Below are 22568 nucleotides of genomic sequence, written 5' to 3'. Positions count from 1 at the left end.
AGTCTGTGGGGGTGCCAGGAATGGAGGGCCAGAGAAATTCAGGGTGCAGCAGGGCACTGAGGTTGCAGCAACACTTGGATAAGGAGCATTCCAAGCAGGGGAATTTCATGGTGGAAGTGTTTCTGGAAGAAGACACAGAGGAATAAGCACCAGGGCCCTCAGCACGTTGCTAGCATTTTGACTGCAATGGGAAGAGAAGTGACAAGGGCCCCCTGTGAAGCCCCTGAATGCCTGGCCTCCATGCACTTTCCCCCAGCCCCTGACACTTCTTGGGCAGCGCCTCTCCTGACCCTGGGCCCTGGTTTATCCAGCTATGTACGTGCCACGGGCCAGGCTGATTCTAGCCTAATCCCTACCAGCCCCAGGGAGATGTTTGCATGCTCAGGTATTTACAGCTACAGCCTGTGGATTAAAGAAAGAATGGGAATTATTTTTCCAGTGGGGAGAAGGGCATACTTTTTCCAGAACCCTTTACAGGAGAGTGGGTGAGCAGCTCCCATCTTGGTCTGGGATGTCTCTGACAGAGGGGCTGTGCTCTGAAGGTCCTGAATCAGGTCCCCAGTGAAATTCCTGCACATTTAAAGCTGCCTCCTCCAGAAGGTAGGGAGACGGTCTTTACAACGCACTCATCCTTTCTTACGGTTCAAGTGTCCCCTCCCCCCACACCGAAGCCTCACCCCAGCCCTGTATGCCATTCAAGTGGACTGCAGAGCTCATTCCTTAGTGAAGTGTGGGGGAATTAGATGTCTTACAGGACGTGGCTGGACGTGCCTAAACCCCACGTAAACTTGGCTTCCATTCCATGCTTCAAAGAGGCTTTTCTGGTGAGGGCATCGCCAGGAACAGGGAACCCTGACACAGGGACCCAGCATTCATTCACGGCAGGGAGAGAGTCCCGAAGCCAACCAGGGAGCAGGCCTTTGCATAATCAGCCACCCTGAATTTTCCAACGGAGAGACAAAAGCGCAGCTTGCCATGCAGAAATAACAGTCGAGAGATTAAGGGAAAAAAGCTGCCCATAGACTTTATAAATGAGTTTCCTCATTCAGGAGCCTCTTTCCAAGTGGGTGACATTTTCCAGAGATGAAATTCACTTCCTTTAAATTCTTGGGTAACCAAAGGCTTGGGGCAAGGCTGCAGTCGGGGGCTGGGGGGGGGGGGTGTGTGGGGGAGGGCCACATTTCCTACAGCACAGTCTGGGACTTTGTCCTGGTGGGGGAACATGTAGCACAATTAGGGATTACTTAATCTTCTAGGGCGGGGGTTGTGAATGGCCTAAAGCCATCCATGGACAGCCAGGTTAGAAGCACTCACTTAAAAGGATCAGCATTTACTTGCGTAGAGTTATGGTGTGGCATTTCTAAGGACAGAGTTATGGTGTGTCATTTCTAAGGAACAGCAATGGGGACATAGTGCTCGAGACAATAAGAACAGTGCTGTCCTTACGGAGCTTACCAGATTGATGGGGATGACACATTAGTTAAATAATCAAACCCACACATTTCCACTGCACTTCAGTGAATCCAGGATGCCCTCAGATTCGCCATTATTTTTTGTATCACTAAGTAAGAAAAAGCAGGTGTGTCAAAGTCTGACACACCATCAACTGTAATAATGCATCAGAATTTCAGAAGTGCTCAAATGTGGGCAAGTTTGCATCTTAAAGGCGATGAAATGAGATGCTTAAAATCCAGAAGAGGCCCTATGAAGGAAAGAATTAAGATACCCTGATGGTGATTGACAAGGTATGGAGGGGACAATGAGAAGGACCCCCTACTTAGATGGGGTTATGAGGGCAGGAAAGGCTGCCTTTTAGGAAGTAACGTTTAAGTCAAAACGATAACAGGGAAAAGCTGGGCAGGTGGAGGGTGCAGCGTGCACAAAGGCCAGGAGGTGGGAGAGAGCCCGAGAGAAGCCCCAGCCTGCGGGAGAGAGTGGTGTGGGCTGAGGTGGGAGAGGAAGGCAGGTGCAGGTCTGGCAGGGCATTGGGGGTGGTGAGAAGTTTTGGATTTTAGTTTCTGCATTAGTCTGCTCGGGCTGCCATAACAAATACCATGGACTGGATGGCTCAGACAGCAGACATTTATTATCTCAGAGTTCCGGAGGCTGGAGGTCTGAGATGTCACTAGGGTTGTTTCTGAAGGCCGTGCCCCTGAGCTTGTAGATGGTTGCCTTCTCCGTACCTTCAGAAGGACTTCCTGCTGTGTGACCTGTGTCCTAACCTCCTCTGCTTAGGAGGATACCAGCCATACTGGATTGGGACCCACCCTAGTGACCTCATTTTACCTTAATCATTTCCTTAAAGGCCCTTTCTCCAAATACAGTTATTAATACATTCTGAGGTACTGGGGGTCAGCGTTTCAACACAGGAATTTTGGGGAGACATAGTTCAGCTCACAACAGTCTCAGAGGATGGAAAACCACTGAGGGTCCAGAGAAAAGGAATGATATGATCGTGTGTATATTTTTAAAGATCACACTGGTTTCAGTGAAGGGACAGGATTGGAAAGGGGGAAAGTGATGGGGACAGGAGCTGAATTTGGCTAGGCTGTCACAGGTGTCAAAATCAGCGATGCTGGTGGCTCTGACCTGGTGAAAGTGGATGGGCTTGAGAAACAACTTCAGGGGGAGGCACATGTCCTCCTGATGGAGAGGACGTGCTCCTGGTTGAGTAAATGGGTGGATGGTGGCCATCTCTGAGCTGGGGAGGATGGGAGGAGGATGGAGCTTTCAGAACTCTTGCCTGTCAAGCTGTTTTCCTTTGTGGGTCCCTTCACGAAGATGGCAATGAACATGCCTCGCAGGTCATGAAAGAAGTGCTAAGGCTAAACTCCCTGTCCCACCCCATCCCTCCTGGACTGTCAGTCCCCCATCACCACCATGACCATCAGCCTGGAGGGGCTTGGCCTCCAACTGCAGCCTAGAATGCAGTCCACCCCTTACCGGTGAGCCTTGTCCTGGGCCAGGTGTGGGACTGAGGGAGCCAGCTGGAAGTCAGATGGGCAAGACCAGCTGGTGGGGTCACAGATAGCCCATGGAGGTCCTGCAGGACACAGCCAGGCCGGGCCAGTTACTTATGGCAGGGGGTGAGTTTCTCCAGCCCAGAGTTTCATCTGTTTACCCCAGGTACACCCTGAGTATGGGTCATCTGGGTAGCTCACTTTTAGGTGGGACCTCCTCCTCCCACATACCCAGTGAGGGCTCCAGAACCCCAGGCTGCAGTGAGAAGCCTGGAGACAAGCTGCAAGTGAGAGGCTTCACCTGCTAGTGAGTGAACGCTGTGGACGTCATGGGCCAGGCTGTTCCAAATGCCAGTCTTCCCATGGCTGTGTCTGTGCTGCCTGAGGAGAGGGCCAGGCCAGGCCAGAGCAGGGGCCCTGGCTCTGAGTCCAGGTCCAGGCTTGGGTGCTGGACCCCCTTGGACTCCTTCTATGTCCAATGTGGCTAACTGTGTAGGGTCCGAGGGACTTGGGGACAGAAGGGATGGAAGGTGGTGTTAAAGAAGAGGGAAGGGGCCGGGCGCAGTGGCTCACACCTGTAATCCTAGCACTTTGTAAGGCTGAGGTGGGTGGATCACTTGAGGTCAGGAGTTCAAGACCAGCCTGGCCAATATGGTGAAACCCCATCTCTACTTAAAAAAAAAAAAAAAAAAAAAAAAAAAAAAAAAAAAAGCATGCCCCTGTAATCCCAGCTACTCAGGAGGCTGAGGCAGAAGAATTGCTTGAACAGAGGAGGCAGAGGTTGCAGTGAGCTGAGATCACTCCAGCATGGGTGACAGAGTGAGACCTTGTCTCAAAAAAAAAAAAAGAAGAAGAAGAAGAAGAGGGAAGGGCTTTGTCTGAGCTGCTGGGCCCTGAGTCTTCAGTGGAAGGCAGGGGTTGAGGCCCAGCCCTCGGTGAGCTCATGGAGGAGGAGAGGAGGCCAGGGCTCCTTCCTTAGTGAGCTTGCAGTTGCAAGGCAGAGGAAGGAAGCATCCACCTACTGCAGGGAAACAAAACTCCCAGTCCTCAGCTGAGCACAGAACAGCAGAGGGTCTATGCGGATCCAAGAAGCCCACGAGGAGGGGAGATGGTTGTAGGGCCTGAATTTCTTCAATTTTATTACAAGGGAAGGATGACCCCAACTGGTTTTCCCATCAAGTACCCTCCACAGACCACAGGAAAATAGTTTACTCTCTGACCAACGCCCTCGACCCAAGAATGAAACCAGAGCTCATGGTGAGCCTGGGAATTCCATGAGCCTAGCCAAGGTTACCTCTCTTGGCCCATGGAATTTTGAGCTGAATACTTTCAGAGCACACCCAGGGTCTGGTGCTCGAGAGCCCTGGTGCTTCTCACCAGCCACATTCCTGGGCTCCCTCCTAACACCAGCACAGCCAGGAAGCAGCTACTCTCATTCTTTTTTCCCGCAAGTCTTTGGGACCCAGAAGTCTGCTTTTGGCATGCTGGGGGTATCATCCAGAGAGGGGATCTGGGGAGGGGACTGCACCACATGGGTCATTAGCAAGACACAGCACACCCCCCCAACATGTGGTCATGTGGGAAGGGTGGGTAAAACTGAGCCCTGGCTTAAAACCCTAGTCTTTTTCCACCCTGAAAATCCAGGGTGGAATCGCCTGGCGCTATCTGCAAGGCCCTGCTGAGTCAATCTCTGCGTCCTGTTTCTGAGGATAGGTGGTGAATGAGGCCTCATCCAGACCCTCCAAGAATCTTTGCAGGGGGTGGCCACTGTGAAAAGCGCTCCTGCTGCCCCTCAGGACAACCTTTCTCATTTAATCAACCACAGAACAATGGACTCTCTGAAGCCATGGAAAGCAATGCTCAGAAAAATGTTCCATGGCAGCTGGAACAAGAAGGCAGGGTCCAGTGCTCCTCTGCCCAGCCCCCTCAGCACCTGGCCACATTCTCCAGAGGTACAGTCACCCATGCCCTATCCAGCTTTACCTGGGGGCCCAGCCCTTTCTGAGCCCCTGGCTGCAGTGACACAGGATGCAGAGGGACCACATGCCAACAAACAGGATGTGTGAGGCCTACTATGGGTTGAACTGTGCCTCCAAAAAGATGTGTTGAATCCTAGCCCCCAGTACCTCAGAATGTGACTGCATTTGGACACAGGGTTGTTGCAGGCATAATTAGTTAAGACGAGGTCATACTGGAGTACGGTGGGCCCTTAATCCAATATGACTGAGGTCTGTATAAGAAAAGACACAAAGGGAGAAGGTGGCCCTGTGATGATGGATGGAGGCAGAGACTGGAGTGATACATCTACAGAAGCATCACTATATGGTCGAGGAATGCCAAGGATTGCCAGAAAACACCGAGAGCTAAAAGAGACAAGGAAGGATTCTCCTTATGGGTTTCAGAGGGAGCATGGCCTTTCTGACACCTTGATCTTGGACTTCCAGCCTCCAGAACTGTGAGACAGTTAAGTTTCTGTTGTTTCAAGCCACCCAGTCTGTGGTACTTTGTTAGGCAGCACTAGGAAACTAACACGAGGCCTAAGACCTCAAGTTCCTGTCCCTTGAGAAGGCTCCCCCACCATACAGACACCAGCTGCAGCCACTGTGACCCACAATCACGGCAGAAATCCCTCGAAGTCCTTTTCAAACCATCTTCCCCAGAACACGGTATCAGCTGGCTTTGGGTCTGAATTACAGGCCTGTAGCCACAGCAGAGAAGCTGTACTTCTTCCCAAGCCCTCTGTGATTCTAACTGGACCCGAATTTCAGCCAGCTCTGAGAAGTGGAGTCCAGCTTTCCTTCCCCCCTTCCCTCCTCATTGCTCCAGAGAGTCAGGCTCCCCTACTTGTGGTGAACGTGAGCATCTGGGTACCTGGCACACGTTGTAATGCTCAAAGAGAGATAAGAAGCCAACATCACTGCGTGCAGCAATGCCTCTGAGAAGTGTGATGTTCCCATCCCCAGAATCCAGCTCAACCACATCGTTGAAAACGTTGGACACAGCTTTCCCAGTCAGGAGCAGATTGACAAGTTCCTGCAGATGAGAGAAAGGGGAAAGACTCATCAAGTCTGAATCAGTTACTGAAAGAGTGGAGAGGAGACGGGAAAGAGAAAAAGGGTGAAGAAGGAAGGAAAGCAAGGAGGGAGAGAGCCTGAGAGCAGAGGAGGCTGTGACTTCAATTCTCCCACAAGTCCTGTGGGAAAGGCACCAACTTTTCTCATCAAGGTAACTCCAGGCACCCATCCACCTTTATTCCACAAGCACTCCTTGAGTACCAACCATTCACAGGACCCTGTCCTATGCTGTAGGCTACTGGGGGCACTGGTGAGAGGGTGAGACATGGCTCTTGACATGTGCTTTGGGTCTAGACTGTGGAGTCAGGTGCATGTCTGCACATTGACTCAATGCAGGATGTGGCTGGGGCTGTAAAAATGTGTGCATGGAGTATTCTGGAGCCAGATGAATACGAGGCCACATGACTGAGTCAGGGCAGCTTTAAGGAGAAGTGACATTTGGGTGAGTCTTAAACGATGTTATTTTTTAAAGAAACCTTTTTATTTTGAAATAATTTTAGATTCAAAAGAAGTTGTAAAAATAGTACAGAGAGTTCCTGTGTACCCTTCACCCAGCTTCCCCCAACGATAACATCTTACATAACCAGAGCCCATTATCTCAACCAGGAAACTGACCATGGTGCAGTACCAATAACTAAACTCCAGGCCTTGTTTGAACTTCATTAGTGACGGTGGGGTTTTAACAGGGCAGGGAAAGCCGAGGAAGGTACTTCAGTAGGCAGCAAGAACAGAAGCAGAGAGGTGGGAGTAGGAAGCCCAAGTGTGAGTGCTAGCTCTGCCTCTGCTGTTGTCTTGCTACGTGGCATGAGGCATTGGGTGGTCCTGTGACTCAAGCTACACACCTGGCAAGCCAACAAGCATGCCAACCCTGGAACTTGGAGACAGTGATGTGTGGAGCAACATTCCTCCAGCAGTCACCTGCAACCCATGCCTCCCACATTTTGGTGTACCAACATGGCTGGAAGGTCCCTTCCTTATGCAGGGTAACCAAGGATCCAACCTCCTCTTAGGAATGGAGAAACTGGGGCTCACAGGCGGGTTACCCAAGCCACACAGCCCATTAGGGCCAGAGCTGAGCTTCCACCCACATCTGGCTCTCTCTGTCCCATGTGACTTCCCTCTTCCCCCAACCCTGTTGCCCTCATGGTACTATCTGCCTGGGCACAGATTCAAGATGAAGGGTGGCCTCTAAGGGCCTGCTGAGGAGGAATTTGCGCGAGCCCAGCCCCAGCACTAGGGCAGGCAGGTCTCTCTGTCTCATCCACCTTCTGCCACAGCTGGCGCTGCCTGTGACACAAGAAGGCAGGCATCACTCCCACAGTGGAGCACGTAGGAATGGCCAGAACGGCCCTTGACCAGTGTAAACTCTGGAGGGCAGAGTTTATAGAGGTGTTTTCCCCTGAATCATGAAAATGACATCGGGGGTTAATAAATCCCTCAGTTAACACCAATACCCCTGCCCCAGTGACAGTAAAAGAGGCCTCCTCTGATGGCCGCAGAGGGACCCCCACTGGAGGGAGATACCAAAGGGGACTTATTGTGTCCTTGTAGAGGAAATGAGACACAAGAATTTGGAGGAAATATCTGCTGTAAAATAATGCACGTCAGGGGCAGCAGCTGCTGAGAAAGGCACAGCCTTTTTCAGGCAAGTTCGAGTTTTCCCATCTGGTTTTTCAAGAGGGATAAAAGCCCCTGCTCCCTGATCTGTGTCTAAAACCTTCCTCATAGCAGGAAGCCTTCTTGAGATGGTGAAGAAGGGGCATCAGGCCTCTCCCTGCTCCTAGACTCCAAAGTCACACAATGGCAAAGCTTAGCAGTCCCTTTCTACTCAGTGTGGTCCATGGACCAGCAGAATCGCCCTCCCTGGGGAGCCTGATAGAAATTGAAAATCTTAGGCCCCAGCCCAGACCCACTGAATCTGAGCCTGCTCTTCAACAAGACCCCTAGGGGATTCATTCAAAGTGTAAGCAGCCCTGGTCCAGTCCAAATGCCTCTTGTACAAATGAGGAAACTGACACACAGGAGGGGAAAAAGACTGCCCCAGCTCATACTGTGAGTGAAACAGAGAACAGGGCTTGGGACCCAGCCCCAGACTCTGATCTGGGCTCCTCTGCACCCTGCTTGACTGCCCACACCTGGGCAGCATCCTTCTCTGCCCCAGAAAAGGGAAAGCTCCCATGGGGCAGGCAGATGCCTGGAGTGAGAGTGAGGCCACCCCGGGCAGCCAGAAGAGTAGCCACTCCCCGTGAGGCCTTCCTCTAGGGTGGTGGGCAGCAGCCAACCCCACGGTCCCTCTGTGGGTGCCCTGGACAAACCACAGGCCCCAAGCTTGCCTTGTATGGTGCCCAGGTAGGTTTCCAGAGCTGGGCGCAAGTGAGCCAGGACCCCCAGGACAACTGAGTCCTCAGTTGGGCCCAGAAGATGTGCAGCTCTGTCCAGCCTGTCCATGCTACGCATTGTGGCCCCCCATGTGCTGAGAGCCAGATTTCACTGTGGCCTGTGTGGCCGCTCTGGGAGGCCTCATCATGGGGAGAAAGGCATGGATAGAAGCCAGGTGTAGAGCTGAGCTCCCAGTTTTGATGCTCACTAGGTGACATCTTGAAAAGGTCCCTTCCCTGGTGTCACCTGGGTGACTGAGAGGACTGATGACAAGCAACTGTGCTCAGGGTCTTCTTTGCCCCTGTGAGGTCCATTGAGGGCCCCTCTGTAAAGATGCAAAGGGAAGGGTGGCTATAAAGACAATACCTTGTGCAAACGTAGAAGAGGCCAGGGCCATCATCTCCCCAGCTGGACCCAGGGTCCCCTGGCCCATGCCTGAGACATCACTCCCTGTGTTCTGGGCTCCGGGCTGTGTAGCACTTTGGTCTGAGTTCAGCCTCTTTTGCATCCTCTGCAGCTCTGAGCGCATAGATCAGTGCACAGAAAGCTGTCCAGAAACAGAAGCTAAACTGAGCTCTCTTTCTAGGTCTCCATGACATGACAGTGAAACCCAGCAGAGGTGGACACGTGAAAGCTGTTTGAAGAGTGTTGGCAGAGGCAAGAAAGACTTGCCTTTTTCTTGGGCAAGAGGAGGGAGGAGGACATCTCCCTCTCTGAGGGACAGAGGAGGGGGAAGGACCACCTGGGCCCCACAGCGCCCCCTGACCTGTGTACAGTAGCCATGTGCTCCAATCAGGTGGCTGGTGGGGACATCAAAGTCCTGGCGGATGCTGGAAAACACAAGAAGCATTGTTAGCACAGCTCTGCCTGACCCAGGTTGCAAACCTCACTAGGTGACCAGGCGCTCCCCTTAGGTTCCAGGCTTAAACCCAGAATTCCAGATTTGGTGGGAACCTGAGTGCTCTGTTCTGTGCCCTCCATGGAGGAGGCTCCCACCCAGAAGGGATGGGGCTAGAGCCCAGGCCTCCTAGAGTAGAGCTCACTGCATTCTCTGGGCAATGGCCTCCACTCCAGCCGCACCAGGGCTCTGCCTACACCAGAGAACAGCGACTGAAGCGTGACACAGTAGAGAGGACCCTGGGTTTGGAATCCAGTGTCCTGAATTCACATCCCAACTGTCACTACCAATGGTGTAGACTGAGGAACCCTCTTCCACCTCTGAGCCTCAGTCTGCCAGCCTGTAAAATGGGAGAAATGGACTCTAATGTTTCCTTGAGTTATAGAGTAACAGTCACCACCACCTGCTCCTGCACCAGGCACTGTACGCACATTATTCCCTAAAACCCTTTGAGAAAACCAAGCCTCAGAAAAGGGATGTCTTGCTCAAGGGTGCCCAGCTCTGAGGCCTGTGCCCCCACCCCCTGGTACCACTGTGGTTCCACCCTCAGAATGGAGTCCTTCAAAAGATGCAAGGTGAAAACCTACTTTGCTGAAGACATTCCCCAAACTGAAAGAAATGGGCTGAGCACCGCTAGGAACCAGAACAATTCAGTATCCCGGTAAGCAGAGGTGTGCCACACGTGAGGCAGAAAACCCTCCCAAGTCTCCATCCTCCTTGCCGGCTTGCTGTCCTGCTAGGAAGCCTGCCATTAGCACATGGTTCCTTTTAGCCACCCCAATGTAACTCCCTCTGGGAGATGAAAACTCTGTTGAACAGAGCCCTGTAAGGAGCACACAGGGAAGGAGCTGCTATCTACTCACTGTGCTCAGCAGGTGGCAACTGCAACCCCCAGCCCCGACTGAAGTAGGAATTCCTGTCTCTATTTTATAGATGTGGGAAGAAGCACAGAGAAGCTGGCTCTGGGGGGCAAGGTGAGACCAGGGAGCCTGGGTCCCAGGCCTGTCCCCCCCACTTCTGCACATGACCCTGGGGGGAACACACAGCCCTGGGGGCACACACGACCCTGGGAGTCACAATTGAACCTGGCGGTCACATGCAGCCCTTGGGGGTACACACGACCCAGGGGGGTACACACAACCCTGGGGGCACACACGGCCCTGGGGGTCACACTGGACCCTGGGGGCACACATGACCCTGAGAGGCACACTTGACTCTGGGAGGCACACACGACCCTGGGGGGCACACATGGCCCTGGGGGTGCACACACAGCCACCCAGCACTGTGTTCAGGGCCTGGCCCCCTTCCTTCAACCACACCCCAAAGAGAGAGGCCAGGTATAAGATTTAGAGAGGAGACCCAAGGGTAGGAAGGGCTTAGCAATCAGAGCATTTATTTTTTCCTTTCAGTAGAGGAGAAGATAAACTTGGTCTCAATTTATGCTTTAAATCTAAGATCTGCCATAAGCCCACAAGCCTAAAATACATGCTTGGGTCTCTGTCTGCTTCCAAAACAAGTTTAGCAATTCCAGCTCCACAATACTTGGGGAAAACACTTGCTTGTGGTTTTTAATAACCATGGCCAAACACGGAAGGTTTATGGTCCACATGAGAAGACGAGCTGGGGTTACCCTTGCAGGAGCTTGCAGAGAACCACTAAGGCTTGGGGGTCTTCTGGGAAGGGTGGTTGAGGCTCACCCACCACAGATAGCCCAGCAGGCCTGGGAAGGAGCCAGCTGGGAGTGACTCATGGCAGAGCATAGCGCTTCGCTGGCACTAGCTCAGGCAGAAGAATTGATGGAAATGCTCTCTGCAGCATATACAAGCATCTTCTGAAGAGAAGAAAATAACCTCAAAAGGGTCCTGAGGGGGGGCCGATAAGCATCACTGGCCCCATGCCACCTGGAGCTTTTAGAAGCAGTCCAATCTTCATAAGCTCATTGCCTCGTGTTCACCCAGTGGGCTCGAGAGCCTGCGTCAGCTGGGAGCAGGGGGACAGGCAGAAAGGACAATGGGAGGAAATGGTAATTGCATCCTTAGGTGCAAACACGATGGGAAATTCAGCAGTGCACTGAGATCTTAAAAGGGAGGAACATCTGCATTTCATATCAGGGCATTCGAGACAGAGAGATGCCAAGGAGTGACTTATGGCTTAAGAGATTTATAACTTTGGCAAATCTACAAATCTAGATGCCCAGACCTCCCTCTAGGGGAATAGGGGAATTCTCTGGAGAGCTGAGTGTGAGGAGTCCTTGAGCAGAGGAACAACAGCCTCAGCACTGCCCCAGAGAGAAGGTAATCCACATGGCTAGTCCCAGCCTGCTGTGTGGCCTCGGTCTCCCCTCCTGCAGCACGAGGGGCCTGGACAAGATGAGAGGTGTAATGGCATGAACTGCGTCCCCTTAAAATTCATATGTTGAAGTCCTAACCTCCAGCACCTGAGAATGTGTATTTGGAAATAGAGCCTTTCAAGGGGTGACTAACTTAAAATGAGGCCATTAGGGTAGGCCCTAATGCAATCTGACTTGGAAGAAGAGGAAATCTGGACACACAGAGGGACAACAAAGATGCACACTCACAAGGAAAAGATGAAGTGAGGACTCAGTGAGAAAGTGGCCACCTGCGAGCCCGGGAGAGAGGTCTGACAAGGTACCAACCCTCTGGCACCTTGATCTTGGACTTCTCACCTCCAGGGCTATAAGACACGAATGTCTGTCATTATGGCAGCCCTAGAAACCAACACAAGTAGCCTCCAAAATCTTTTTAGATTCAGAGCCCTTTCTTCAAATGCAATACTACAGGCAGAAGCCCATTACATGAAACATACAGGCTGAAGGCAGTGTGGAGGCTTGTCCCATCCTTCTCCTCCTCTATCAGCCCCTGGATCTCCAAGAACATGCAGCATCCTAGGAGCACAGGCCACCTGAGCCACAGCTGTGACTGTCCCTTACCAAAGACTGACTTAACCATCCAGTCTAATGAGCAGCTGTCTCCTCCATGTCCTCCTGGGGGCTGGATGACCCTGGGCCCTCAGAGAATTCTGCACAGCCTGAGGAACCAGGCACCAAGCTGGATGACAGGAGCCAGGAGGGCCCAGAACCAGACAAAATGGAAGCTGTCCTGCACTGGGGGCCCCTCCAGGGAGCAGAGCTTGCTGGGATTTCAATCCAATAAGCACAAAGGAGAGATGGGCTTGACCAGGGGGTGAAAACTCACAGAATAGGCTTGGCCCTGGCTGCCCTGACACCAACCTCTGCAGCATTCTGGCAGCGAAGGGTCAGAACCCTGAACCAAGGGTCTGGGGTGATGACCCAGCCTCCAGGGATGCCTGTATCACCCAAAGACAGAGAAGGAGGAATAGAGAGCTTTGCCCAGGATGCCAGCAAGGACCAAACCTCCCAACTCTGTCCACCATCAGAAGGTCCCTGAGATACTATGCTGTATCAAGAAACAGAACAAAGGGGATATCAGGGCTGGGAGAGTTTGCAAGGCTCAGAATTTTGCAGAAGGTAAGATGAATGCCCAGAGAGAGTACAGAACTGGCCCTGAGTTAGTGACAGATGTCAGCCCAGACTCAGGGCTCTCTGCTTCCCTTCTCCACCTGCCCTCTGTCCATACATCCCGGAAGGGGAAGAGGCTCTGCCACTGAGCAGGCTGCACAATGCATGGGCCTTGAATCTGCATAGTCTCAGGCACCTTCAAATGCATCTTTCTCTCAAAAGCCTTGTAAGGCCAGGAGGGTAAGACCACCATCTCTGTTTTACTGATGGGGAAACTGAGGTCCAGTCAGTAAAAAGGACTCGTGGTTTTGTGGTCATACAGAGTAGGCAGGACTAGGACTCTGTCCCTAGTACCAACATCACAGTGTCTGCTGTGGCCTGAAATATGGGATGATCAGCCAGGTCAGCCAGCTCCAAGCAAGCCCTAGAGTCCCAAAGCCCTACCCCTAGCCCCCACCATTGCTGGCTCAGGCACAGCTTGTCCCTTCATCTAAAAGCCTCCCTGTGTGAATCTGGGCATGTGGTATAAAAGTTTCTGAATAAGAAGGAAAGTAAGTCCAAGTGGCCTAGAGACCAGGTCCCAGCCTACAGTCACAGCCATTCACCTAACACCAGCCTCCACTCGGCCCCTGACTGGGTGAGTGACCTCAGGCATGTCCTGACCTCTCTCTCAGCTTGTGTCTTCACTTAGAAAGCCAGAGGACTGGAGCAAGAAATCTCTAGGGGCCTCCTAGGATGTGCACAAGTGTGCCTGGTCCATGACTCTATTGAAAATACCAAGCCTGAAGTAGGCAGTACTTACCCTGGGGAGACCCAACCAGCTATACCCCCTCCACCTGACCACTAGGGCACCGGGCCCTGGAGGATCCCTGTCCTACCAGGCCAGCTCCTGCTTGCCACTCCCAGAAACTGACCCTTGACCACACTTCCCCCACCCACCAGCAGTGACCTCCAGAAATAACAGCCCTTTCGTGGGGTTTATATTGACTTTTAAGGACAACATCAATAGTGTAAGGGCAGCTGTGGTACAACCAAGAGAACTTGGGCTCTAAAGTCAGACGGCCCTGGTCAAATCCAATTACTGCCACTTATCAGTTATTTCCCTCTCTGAGCCTCAGTCTCCCCATTTGCAATACAGGTACAATGATGCCTCCTTCTATTAAAGACTGCTGTGAGAACTGAATGAGATGAACTATATAAAGCATTTGGCATTCGGTAAATGTCACTTCCTTTTTCCTACTATAACAACCAGAATAACAAAAAACAAAACAAAACAAAAAACAATAACCAAGAGGTCATGATTCCTGCCATCTCAACCACTCATATCACGGCCAAGAACCCAAATTAAACCGAGACCTCCGAGCAGTTGAAATGGAGCTGTGAATATCTGAAGAGGATTTGGATACAGCGGATATCAACTGTTTTCCCAGGACGGCCAAGAGGGAGTAGACGATGAGTCAGAACCAATGGGTGTCAGGCCCCTTCTGCCACCTGCACTTCGTGACCTTTGGTAAATCGCTTTCCATTTCTGAGCCTCCAGTGTGTCATCCTGACAGGGATAACAATAATTACCTCAAAGGGCTGTTGCAATAAGGGACTAGACCATATCAGGTCTTGCAAACTGCAGAGCGCCCCACAGGCTAGAGGGTCAAAATTGTTTCCATTCTCAAAGCAGTAAGAGGAGAGGGCTAGGATGGGAGCCCAGAAGGCAGGGGGAGAGTTGGTGGAAGGCTCTGCAGGACGGAAAAAGAGGGACCTGCAAGGAGGAAGAAGGGAAAGCAGGGGCCCAGGCTCATCAGCAGCTGGCCAAAGCCCTTCCCAAGCTGCCTTCTGCCACCCACCTCTTCCCACCCACCATGTCCAGCTCCTTCCCTCCCAACTAGACCCTCTGCAACTGATACCTACAAACCCCCACCAGTGGCCTTTGCCTACTTTGTTCTTGCTGCCTGCCAAAACCCTTCCCACTTATCCCTCAGAGCCCTGCTAAATGTCACCTCCTCTAAAATCTCACTCAACCCAGGGACAGAAATGCCCCATCTCTCCTCCGCTTCCTAAGGGTACCCACCAACTGCTTTTCACACACTGGTCTTGCCTCTCCAGGTGGCAAGGACTTTGAGGGCTAGAACTGGTCTCCAGACCCCGCAGGTGCACAGCAACTGTGCCCCTAAATGACATGAGCCTACCCACACCTACCCCAGGTGACACTGCATGTGAGAAAGGCCCTGGTGAACAGCTTCCAGGAGCTGGAAGAGGCAGGTGGAAGTGAGCACCCCACCCACACAGTTGAGGCTGGTCTGGCACAGGAGACCCTTTCAGCAGGTTAATTACCTCTCCCTCCTTCTGAGGCCTGTCCTCTTTCTCTGCGCACCTGGCCCTTCGTGAACATGTAAGGTCCCTGGGTGAGTGGATAGGGGCAGGAGATGCACACAGGACCGAGGGTCTTGAGACCTCCCAGCTCTTCAGCGGCCTGGGTGTGGCCCCCCTTCTCAGCTGTGCCAGGTGGACCCCTCCAACCCAGCTCTCAGGCTTAGTGTCCATGACAGAATGACTGTCCTCACAGCTCAGTGGCTGTGACTTGCCATCTCAGCAGCTTAGGGGTCTGGCCCAGGCACAGTTGGCTTGCTTTAGCCCAGCCCATGCCAGCTGCACTGCGAGAGGACAGCAGGTAGTCAAGCACCCAGCTGGTATGGGCCTATCTAGGGCCTCATTTGCCACCTCTCTTTCTAAGTCAGCAGACACAGCTGAGCAGCTCCTGTTACCCCTCCCACAGTCCAGGGAAGACGATGCAGGCACAGGGTCTTCGACTGAGAGCCAGGAGCCTCAGGTGATGCTGCCAACTGTGCCATTAACTGACCCTTCACTTCTCAAAGTTCCCACACCTGTAAATGAGAAAAGGGTTCTGGCCTGTGGGCCCATCCCTTGGGTTGCCACAAGACAACAAAGGCCTAAGATGGCAGCAAGGGCCCTTTCCCTCTCTCCTCCACCTCCAGCTCCCGCTGAGGCTAAGCCTCCAGATTCAGGTGTCTGCACAGGGTCTCCAGAGGAAGCGAGGCAGAGATCAACAGGACAGAATTTGGTTCCCTGTAAAGGGGCCTGGGGACAAAGGAGCAGGTGGCTCCCAGGGACGGGACCAGGGAGAGAGACAGAGTCAGTGGAAGGAAGTGGAGTCTCAGTGGGGGGCCCACTATTTCCATGACACTGGCATCCATGCCCCCGTGGGTCCACCTTCCATTGTCACCTTGGTCTCTTGAGACATTGCTGAAAATCTTCATTAGTGGGGCCTCTGCCCTAATCTGAATCAGTGTCAAAGTTCGGCTGGAGTTTATTGAGGAAGTTCCTCTTCTCCTGTTTCCCAGCTAAGCTTCAAAAGGTCTTAGCATGCTGGGTAGGAAGGACACTTACCCAACCCACCCTGCCTCACATGTGACCTGGGGGAAGATTCAGGTGAGAGAGGGCAAGTGAGCCACAAAGCCAGGTGTCGGTGCAGAGACGGGAGCCCAGGGGTCAGGCTCCTGGTCTGGGTGGCTCTGTTCACACCTCATTATTCATTATTCTGGGCTGGCAGAGGCTCAGCAGAGTCCCAGGTAAGCTGACGAGCATCCCATGGACCCCTCCCGTTCAGAACAGCACATTTAAACCTCCGAGAGCCCGTGATTCTCAAGGGGAACAGCCCCTGTTCACATCTCACCCCACGAACCACCCACCCCCGTGATTCCCCCCAGAGGGTCTCTGACGGGGTGAGCACTGCCCGCACTTGCTGGAACAGAAAGCTTGGTGATCTCTTTTCTCCATTACTGAGAGGAGCCTGGGGGCCTCCATGAAGGCTCAGCCCACCCCAAACCCACATCTGCTCTCCTGTTCTCAGATACCTGTTTCCTGACTCTGCCCTATCCCTTTGCTAGCGGATGTGGTGGCCTTCTCTGGGCGGTGACTGCCTTTTGGGGATACCCCATGTCCATATATATGTGATGGTGCAGCCCAGGCCTGGCCACGGCAATCACACCAGGAATGGCACCCAGCACCCAGCAGGCTGAGGAGCTGCTGGAGAAGGGCTCCCTTGAGCCCACCGTGCAGAAGGACCTTCCTGAGAATGCAGCTGGGACAGAGGAGCCAAAAGTGAAGAGACAAAAAAACAGACACCAATTCCCAAAGACAATGTCTGGGTTCCTGGATCCAGCCCCTCTTAAAGCCTGGGCTTCTGATAGGAATCAGTCAGTAGCTTTGTTTCTGCTTACACTGGCTGGGAATTGAGCTTCTGTCACTGTCTTTCCAACCAACACTCACAGTTGGCTTTTGTTTCAGGACTATTTGCACAAAGGAATCAACTATTTTGTTGCTGCCATTGCTTTTAATCTCTTGAGGAGAGTTACAAAGAGCCACAGAGTGACATGGTGTGGGTCCTGCCCAGCGTCATCCCTCACCCTCAGCACCTAGCTTGTGCTGTTCTACAACTGTTTCAGCAAATGAGAAGCTACCACCTCTTCCGGACTTTCAAGACTGCCTTTGGGCAGCTGAACTTGCTGCTGTAATGAAGGCCAAGAATCTACTGCATGAAAAGGTTTTCACCCCCACTGGACCTTCTCAGGGCCTCAATGATCTGGCCAGGTCTGTGCTCCACTGAGGCACCAGAGCAGCCCATGCTCAGTGCTGCCCAGGTCTGGTTCAGAGCTGGTCCTGACCCCAGGACCCTGAGCATCCTTGGGGCTTGTGAGAGCTCCCTGGGGAAAGTTCTAGCCATGTGGTTTGAAAAGCAGCAAAGCTTGGCAAGCATGAAATCCTGCATGAGATTTACCGGAAGCAATTCGAGATCTTAGAAAAGAAAATAAACGGCTTGAAATCAAGTGGAAAAAAAACCTTCACAAGGCTTTGCACAGCCTGGGATAAACAAACCTCAAAGGTCTGTTTCTCGACTCTTCTTGGGGCCTCTGACAATGAAGTAGCCAGGCAGGCAGTGGTCGGCAGCACTCGGCTAGGTTTACATCTGTCCATGATGTCCTCACCCTGGCTCTGGTCTGGGTTAGGAATGGCCAGGGTGAGGCACTGACTTTGGTGCAAGGGCCAAAGAAGAGAAGCCTCCAGTGCCCAGGCATGAGTCAGAGAACCCTCACCAGGAGGCAGGAACGACTATGCCCTCTCCATCACACATCACAATCACATGCACATGTACACAATCAAGTCACCCTTCACACAATCTCCAACACAACCACCAACACCCATGTCATCTCACACCCGGCCATACAGTGTCACCAATCTCTCCCATCCGCACACACACTATCACACCACCACAAATGTACACATACACATGCTGTATTTGTAAAGAACTGGCTCAGTTTTCCCAGCCCACCACTCTGCTTCTCTCGAGCTGAACTGCAGTTGGTCCTGGAGACTCAGCTGTCTCTTTTTGCTACCAGGACATGTTTTCAATTGCCCAAAGTGGTAACAGATTGCCCTGAAATGGCATCAGAGGATTCTTTGGCAAAGCTGAATGTGAACCCCAGAACAGGAAGGCCCTGGGCGATCATCTGGTCCCGAGGTTTTTAAGCTGTGTATGCAGAGGTGGGGTTTCTCCAAAGGGGGCTCTCAGGGACAGTGGCTGGAGAGCAGGGGTTGGTGCTGGATTGGCAGGCTGGGGAGGGGGGCAGCAGGGGCCTCTCCCTCCCACCTCTGCCGCTCTAATCAAAGTCATTCCGCTGCATCTGCTTCACACAGTGAGCTTGAAAATAAAGCTTATTTGGGTAAAAAAAATCAGATTTTGTTTTCATTACAAACATAGTTTTAAAAAGCACCAGCCTAACCCCTCCTGTTAGATAAAGAACCTAAGGCACAGGCTGGGTCAGCCACACGGCTGTGGGTGACTGAGCTGCGCTGAGGACCTAGGTATCCTGGTGCTCTTCTTGTGGTCAAGAAGTGAGTGCTTTCCTGTGACTTGCCACCCCACTGGGCTTCCCTGGACAAACCTAATGGAGCCTGAGGTGGGTGACATTTGCACCCAAGTGTCCAAATGTCTGTAGAGAAAGGCCTTGCCGGCGGCTAGCCCCAGAGGCAGCAGGCAGAGGTGGGATTCCAGCCCCAGAACTGTTATCATTGCCCTGCGAATCACCGCAAACCTTCAGCAGAGCCTGGTATCCCTCAGAGAGCCAAGGCTGGAGGTGCCGGGATGCAGGGGGCGCTGCTGGAGTGCAGTGTGCCTGGCACGTGAGAGGAGCAGGCTGTTCTGGGGACTACTCTCTGGAAGGCCAGAGAATGGCTTATTCACGGGCGCACTCCCACATGCAGGAATGCTAGTACATTATCTGAAATAATTTCAGTGTGGCTGTCTCATGGGATCTGGGCAGTGCCACGACTACCCGGGCTATTCCCATCCTTGCTGGCATTCCCGTCTTTCCTCTTCAGGAGTCTCCCCTGGGTTCCAGGTGGGGTAGGAGGGTTAGCTCCACTCAGATGCCCACCTCTCCTGCAGCCCCTCGGGGGAAGCACGCAACAGTCGGGAGGGAGCACTAGAGGAGCCCCCAGGCAGCACAGGCTGCCCAAGGCCTGCCCTGTTCCTCACTTGAAGCCCTCAGTTTAACTACAAGCTTAACTAAAGTTCTTTTGAACTTGAACGAATCAGAGAGAGCTGGGTGTCTTCTCAAGTACACCTCTGAACTGCATGCCCCTGGGCGGGGCTTGGTCCCATGGCCCCTCCTCACCCCCCCAGTGGCACTCAGCACAAGATGCTCTCGGTTGCTCTGGACATGCCTGCCAAGGGTGAGTGTCACCACAGAAGCCCCATCAGGAATTGCTGGACATCCCTGTGGCTGTGCCTACTGAGATGGCAGCACGGCCTCCACCACAGGGCCCCAGGCCAAGGCTGCAGGCAAGGAAACACAAGAAGACACACAGAGCCATCTGAGCTCCTGGGATAGGGTTGGACCAGCCGTGGCCATTATTCCCGGCTTGTACCCACCAGGAGCTGTGCTAAGCACAGCTACATCTTATGAGGCAGGAATTCCCACTCCCACTTTAGAGGAAGAAACTCCAGCTCTATTCAGAGGAGTAGAGAGTCAGGCCTAAAACCAACCAACTTTTTCCAAAGTTCAGGTTTTCAAACAGCAAACCCAAAAAGCCAGCTCTAGGGCCAGATGGCCTGGGTGGGGCCCAAGGCCACCAGTTTTACTTGCTGTATAATCTTGAAGCCTACTCACCTCCCTCAGCCTTGCTTCCTCCTCTGAAAAACAGGGATGGTGACAGCACTCACAGCAGCGCCCACCTAACAGGGCTGCTGTGGACTCGATGCGTTCATGTGCAGAATGTTAAGGCAAGGGGCCTGGCACACGGGAAGCTTCACAGACGCTATCCTTACCGCTGGCAATGAGACCTGCCTACACACTGTCGTCTTAGGAGAGGGGAAGGGGAGGCCACAGTGTAAGACAAAGCCCAATCCATGCCTGCCTGCCTGGCCCGAACACCATAGCAGGGCTCTATTTGGGCCCTCTGGGAGGCAGAGGCCTGTACTGCCCCAGGGGCCTTGACCATCTGCCTGCAGGACCCAGGGAAGGGCCTCAGATGTCCTGGAAGAACAGCTGGACTATGTGTCTCTGTGTGTGTCCATGTCTTTGTGAGCTTTCGTGTGTCTGTGTGTGTGTGTCTCTGTGTGTGGCCACGTATGTGCATCTGTATATCTGTGTGTATCCATGTTTGTCTTTGTGTATGTGTGTTGGCAGGGGTGTGACTTCAGGCCCATAAGCATGAGGCTGTGAAGGTCCAGCAGGGCAGCATTCCCCATACTAATTCCCCACAGGTGCCCAGCTTGATTGGAAAGGGTAGGGAGGGGGAAGAAGCAGCCCTAGTCCCCCAGCTGTGCACAACATGAAGACTGGCCTGGGCATGGAACCCTGAAGCCCCTTTCAGAGGGACAGGGCTACATGCAGGAGCATGCATGTAACAAGGCGCCCACTCCCGGTGACCACCAGAACTGACACACTCGAGCACAGAGCCCTAGACTCCCAGAGCCAGAGGGCCCCCACATGGATGGGGGCGCTGGGACTGGTGTCATTGAGCCTGGCCCTCCTGAGAGTGCAGCTTCCCCTCAGGGAGATCTGGAGACTCCCACCCAACCCGTCAGCCCAGAAATGAGCCAAACCAGGTGCAAACCCAGTCCTGGGGAGAAGGTGGTGCAGCTTATGGTCTCCATGCACGTGAGTCCACGCCAGGAATGAATCATATCATTATGGCAGGATTAGAAGTTGGAAAGCGCTGTGCACTCACACGCATTTAATAAGGTCAGAAGCAGCAAGCAGCAGGCAGCCTGGTGCACGAGGCCACAGAGCCCCCACTGTCCTCCCCCGAATCCACAGCAGAGGCCCCTGGAAACAGGGAGGGCGCCGACCAGACCCAACCAGGCCGGGAAAGAAGTGTCTCCTGCTGTGACCTCCCGCCCCTGGGCACCACAAGGCTACTCACCCTGCCTCCCCACTTCCCAGGGCCCACCTGCTGAGAGCTGTTCCCAAGTCCTCCCCCGCCTGCATCCCTCAAAGTAAGATTCACTCTCCCAGGACTCCAGGCCCCCAGGGCTCTGTCCTCTGCTTGAAAGTGAATGGGGCAATTGACTGTACTTTCCACAACCGTTCATGCGCTATTAATCTGCTACACTTCCTGATGACATGCCCAGGTGACAAATACAGACAAAGAGGCCTAAAAAGCTCCTAGCAAATGAGCTTCATGGGGAAACTCCGGCTGTGGAGCAGGCTGGGGACCATGTTCCACCTGATACAGTTAGCATAGAGACCCTGCCGAAAGGGGTCAGGCAGGGGAGATTAGGACAAGCCGCCCTGCCACCTCTCCCTGCCTCCAGGGCCTCCTGGCCACCGCCCATTCACCACCCGGGATGCCAGCCTTGTCCACGCGACTGCAGGGCTGCCTTGGTCTACAGCGAGGCCTTCCTGTCCTGAGCTCTAGAGGGCCCTCAGCCATCTCCTGGGTCTCAGCCTCAATTGTCCATCCCCTGCACAAGTGCCAGGGGCATCCCCCTGAGTGCTCAAGTGTGCATGCACTGCAGTTCCAGGCAAGCTCCTCAAGGGCTGGTGGTGTGTCCTTCAGGTTGTCCACCACACACATGGTAGCCCTGGACACGTGTATATGTAGAATGCGACTACTTTCTCTCCTCCACCAGCAGACCTTCCCCTACTCCACTGCTTCATTCATCCTTTCCACAACACTCACAGAGCCCTCAACATGTGCCAAGCACCATCCTGGGCTCTAGGGAGGCAGCAGTGAACAAGACAGACCAGCCCAGCCCCAGGCAGTTGAGGGAGAAAGATACTCACAGCTCTGTAGACCTGGACAGGATGGCAGAAAGGGTGAGCAGGATGCAGCCATAGGGGCCCACTTCAAACTGGGAGGGGGAGAGAAAAATGAGCTCCATCCCATTTGCACCTCCCTCTTCCCAGCCCCACACCTCTGTGGGAGCCACACCCCAGGGAGCAGCCTGCCCTGAGCCAACTGCCTCCAGCCCAGCCCTGGGGTTGCTGGGTGGCCCGAAGGCTGACCTCCTAAAGGATGGGACATTGGAACAGCCTGAATGACAATGACAGCAGAGCGAGGGTGATGCAGGGGCCACCACAGAGAGCATCAGTGACCTCAGAGTCCTCAATACTCACAAGACAGCAACAGTCATGGCCAGCTCCATTATGGTGCAAGCATCTAATGGGCATTATCACCCCGAACACTCTAACAGTCCTGGGGGACAGTACTATGATTACTGCCCTCTAGCATATGTG

The 22568-nt window shown here is 53.3% G+C and overlaps 1 protein-coding gene across 2 annotated transcripts in view; it reads right to left on the bottom strand.

Moving 5' to 3' along the window:
- The window catches only part of MINDY4 (MINDY lysine 48 deubiquitinase 4), a 121246-nt gene that overhangs the window by 10950 nt on the left and 87728 nt on the right, over window positions 1-22568 (bottom strand). The window contains exons 13-15 of one of the 2 annotated variants that reach the window (XM_008958894.4): window positions 22116-22183; window positions 9180-9243; window positions 5832-5993 (exon numbers count right to left, since the gene is read on the bottom strand). In XM_008958894.4, coding sequence (XP_008957142.2) covers window positions 5832-5993; window positions 9180-9243; window positions 22116-22183 — 294 coding nt within the window. Of the gene's footprint in view, window positions 1-5831; window positions 5994-9179; window positions 9244-22115; window positions 22184-22568 lie in introns of those variants that run through there. The other variant, XM_055115820.2, reaches the window with a different exon arrangement.

Source organism: Pan paniscus, chromosome 6 (assembly GCF_029289425.2).
Source record: "Pan paniscus chromosome 6, NHGRI_mPanPan1-v2.0_pri, whole genome shotgun sequence".
NCBI classification, from domain to species: Eukaryota; Metazoa; Chordata; class Mammalia; order Primates; family Hominidae; genus Pan; species Pan paniscus.
This window is presented reverse-complemented; position numbering and strand designations above follow the sequence as displayed.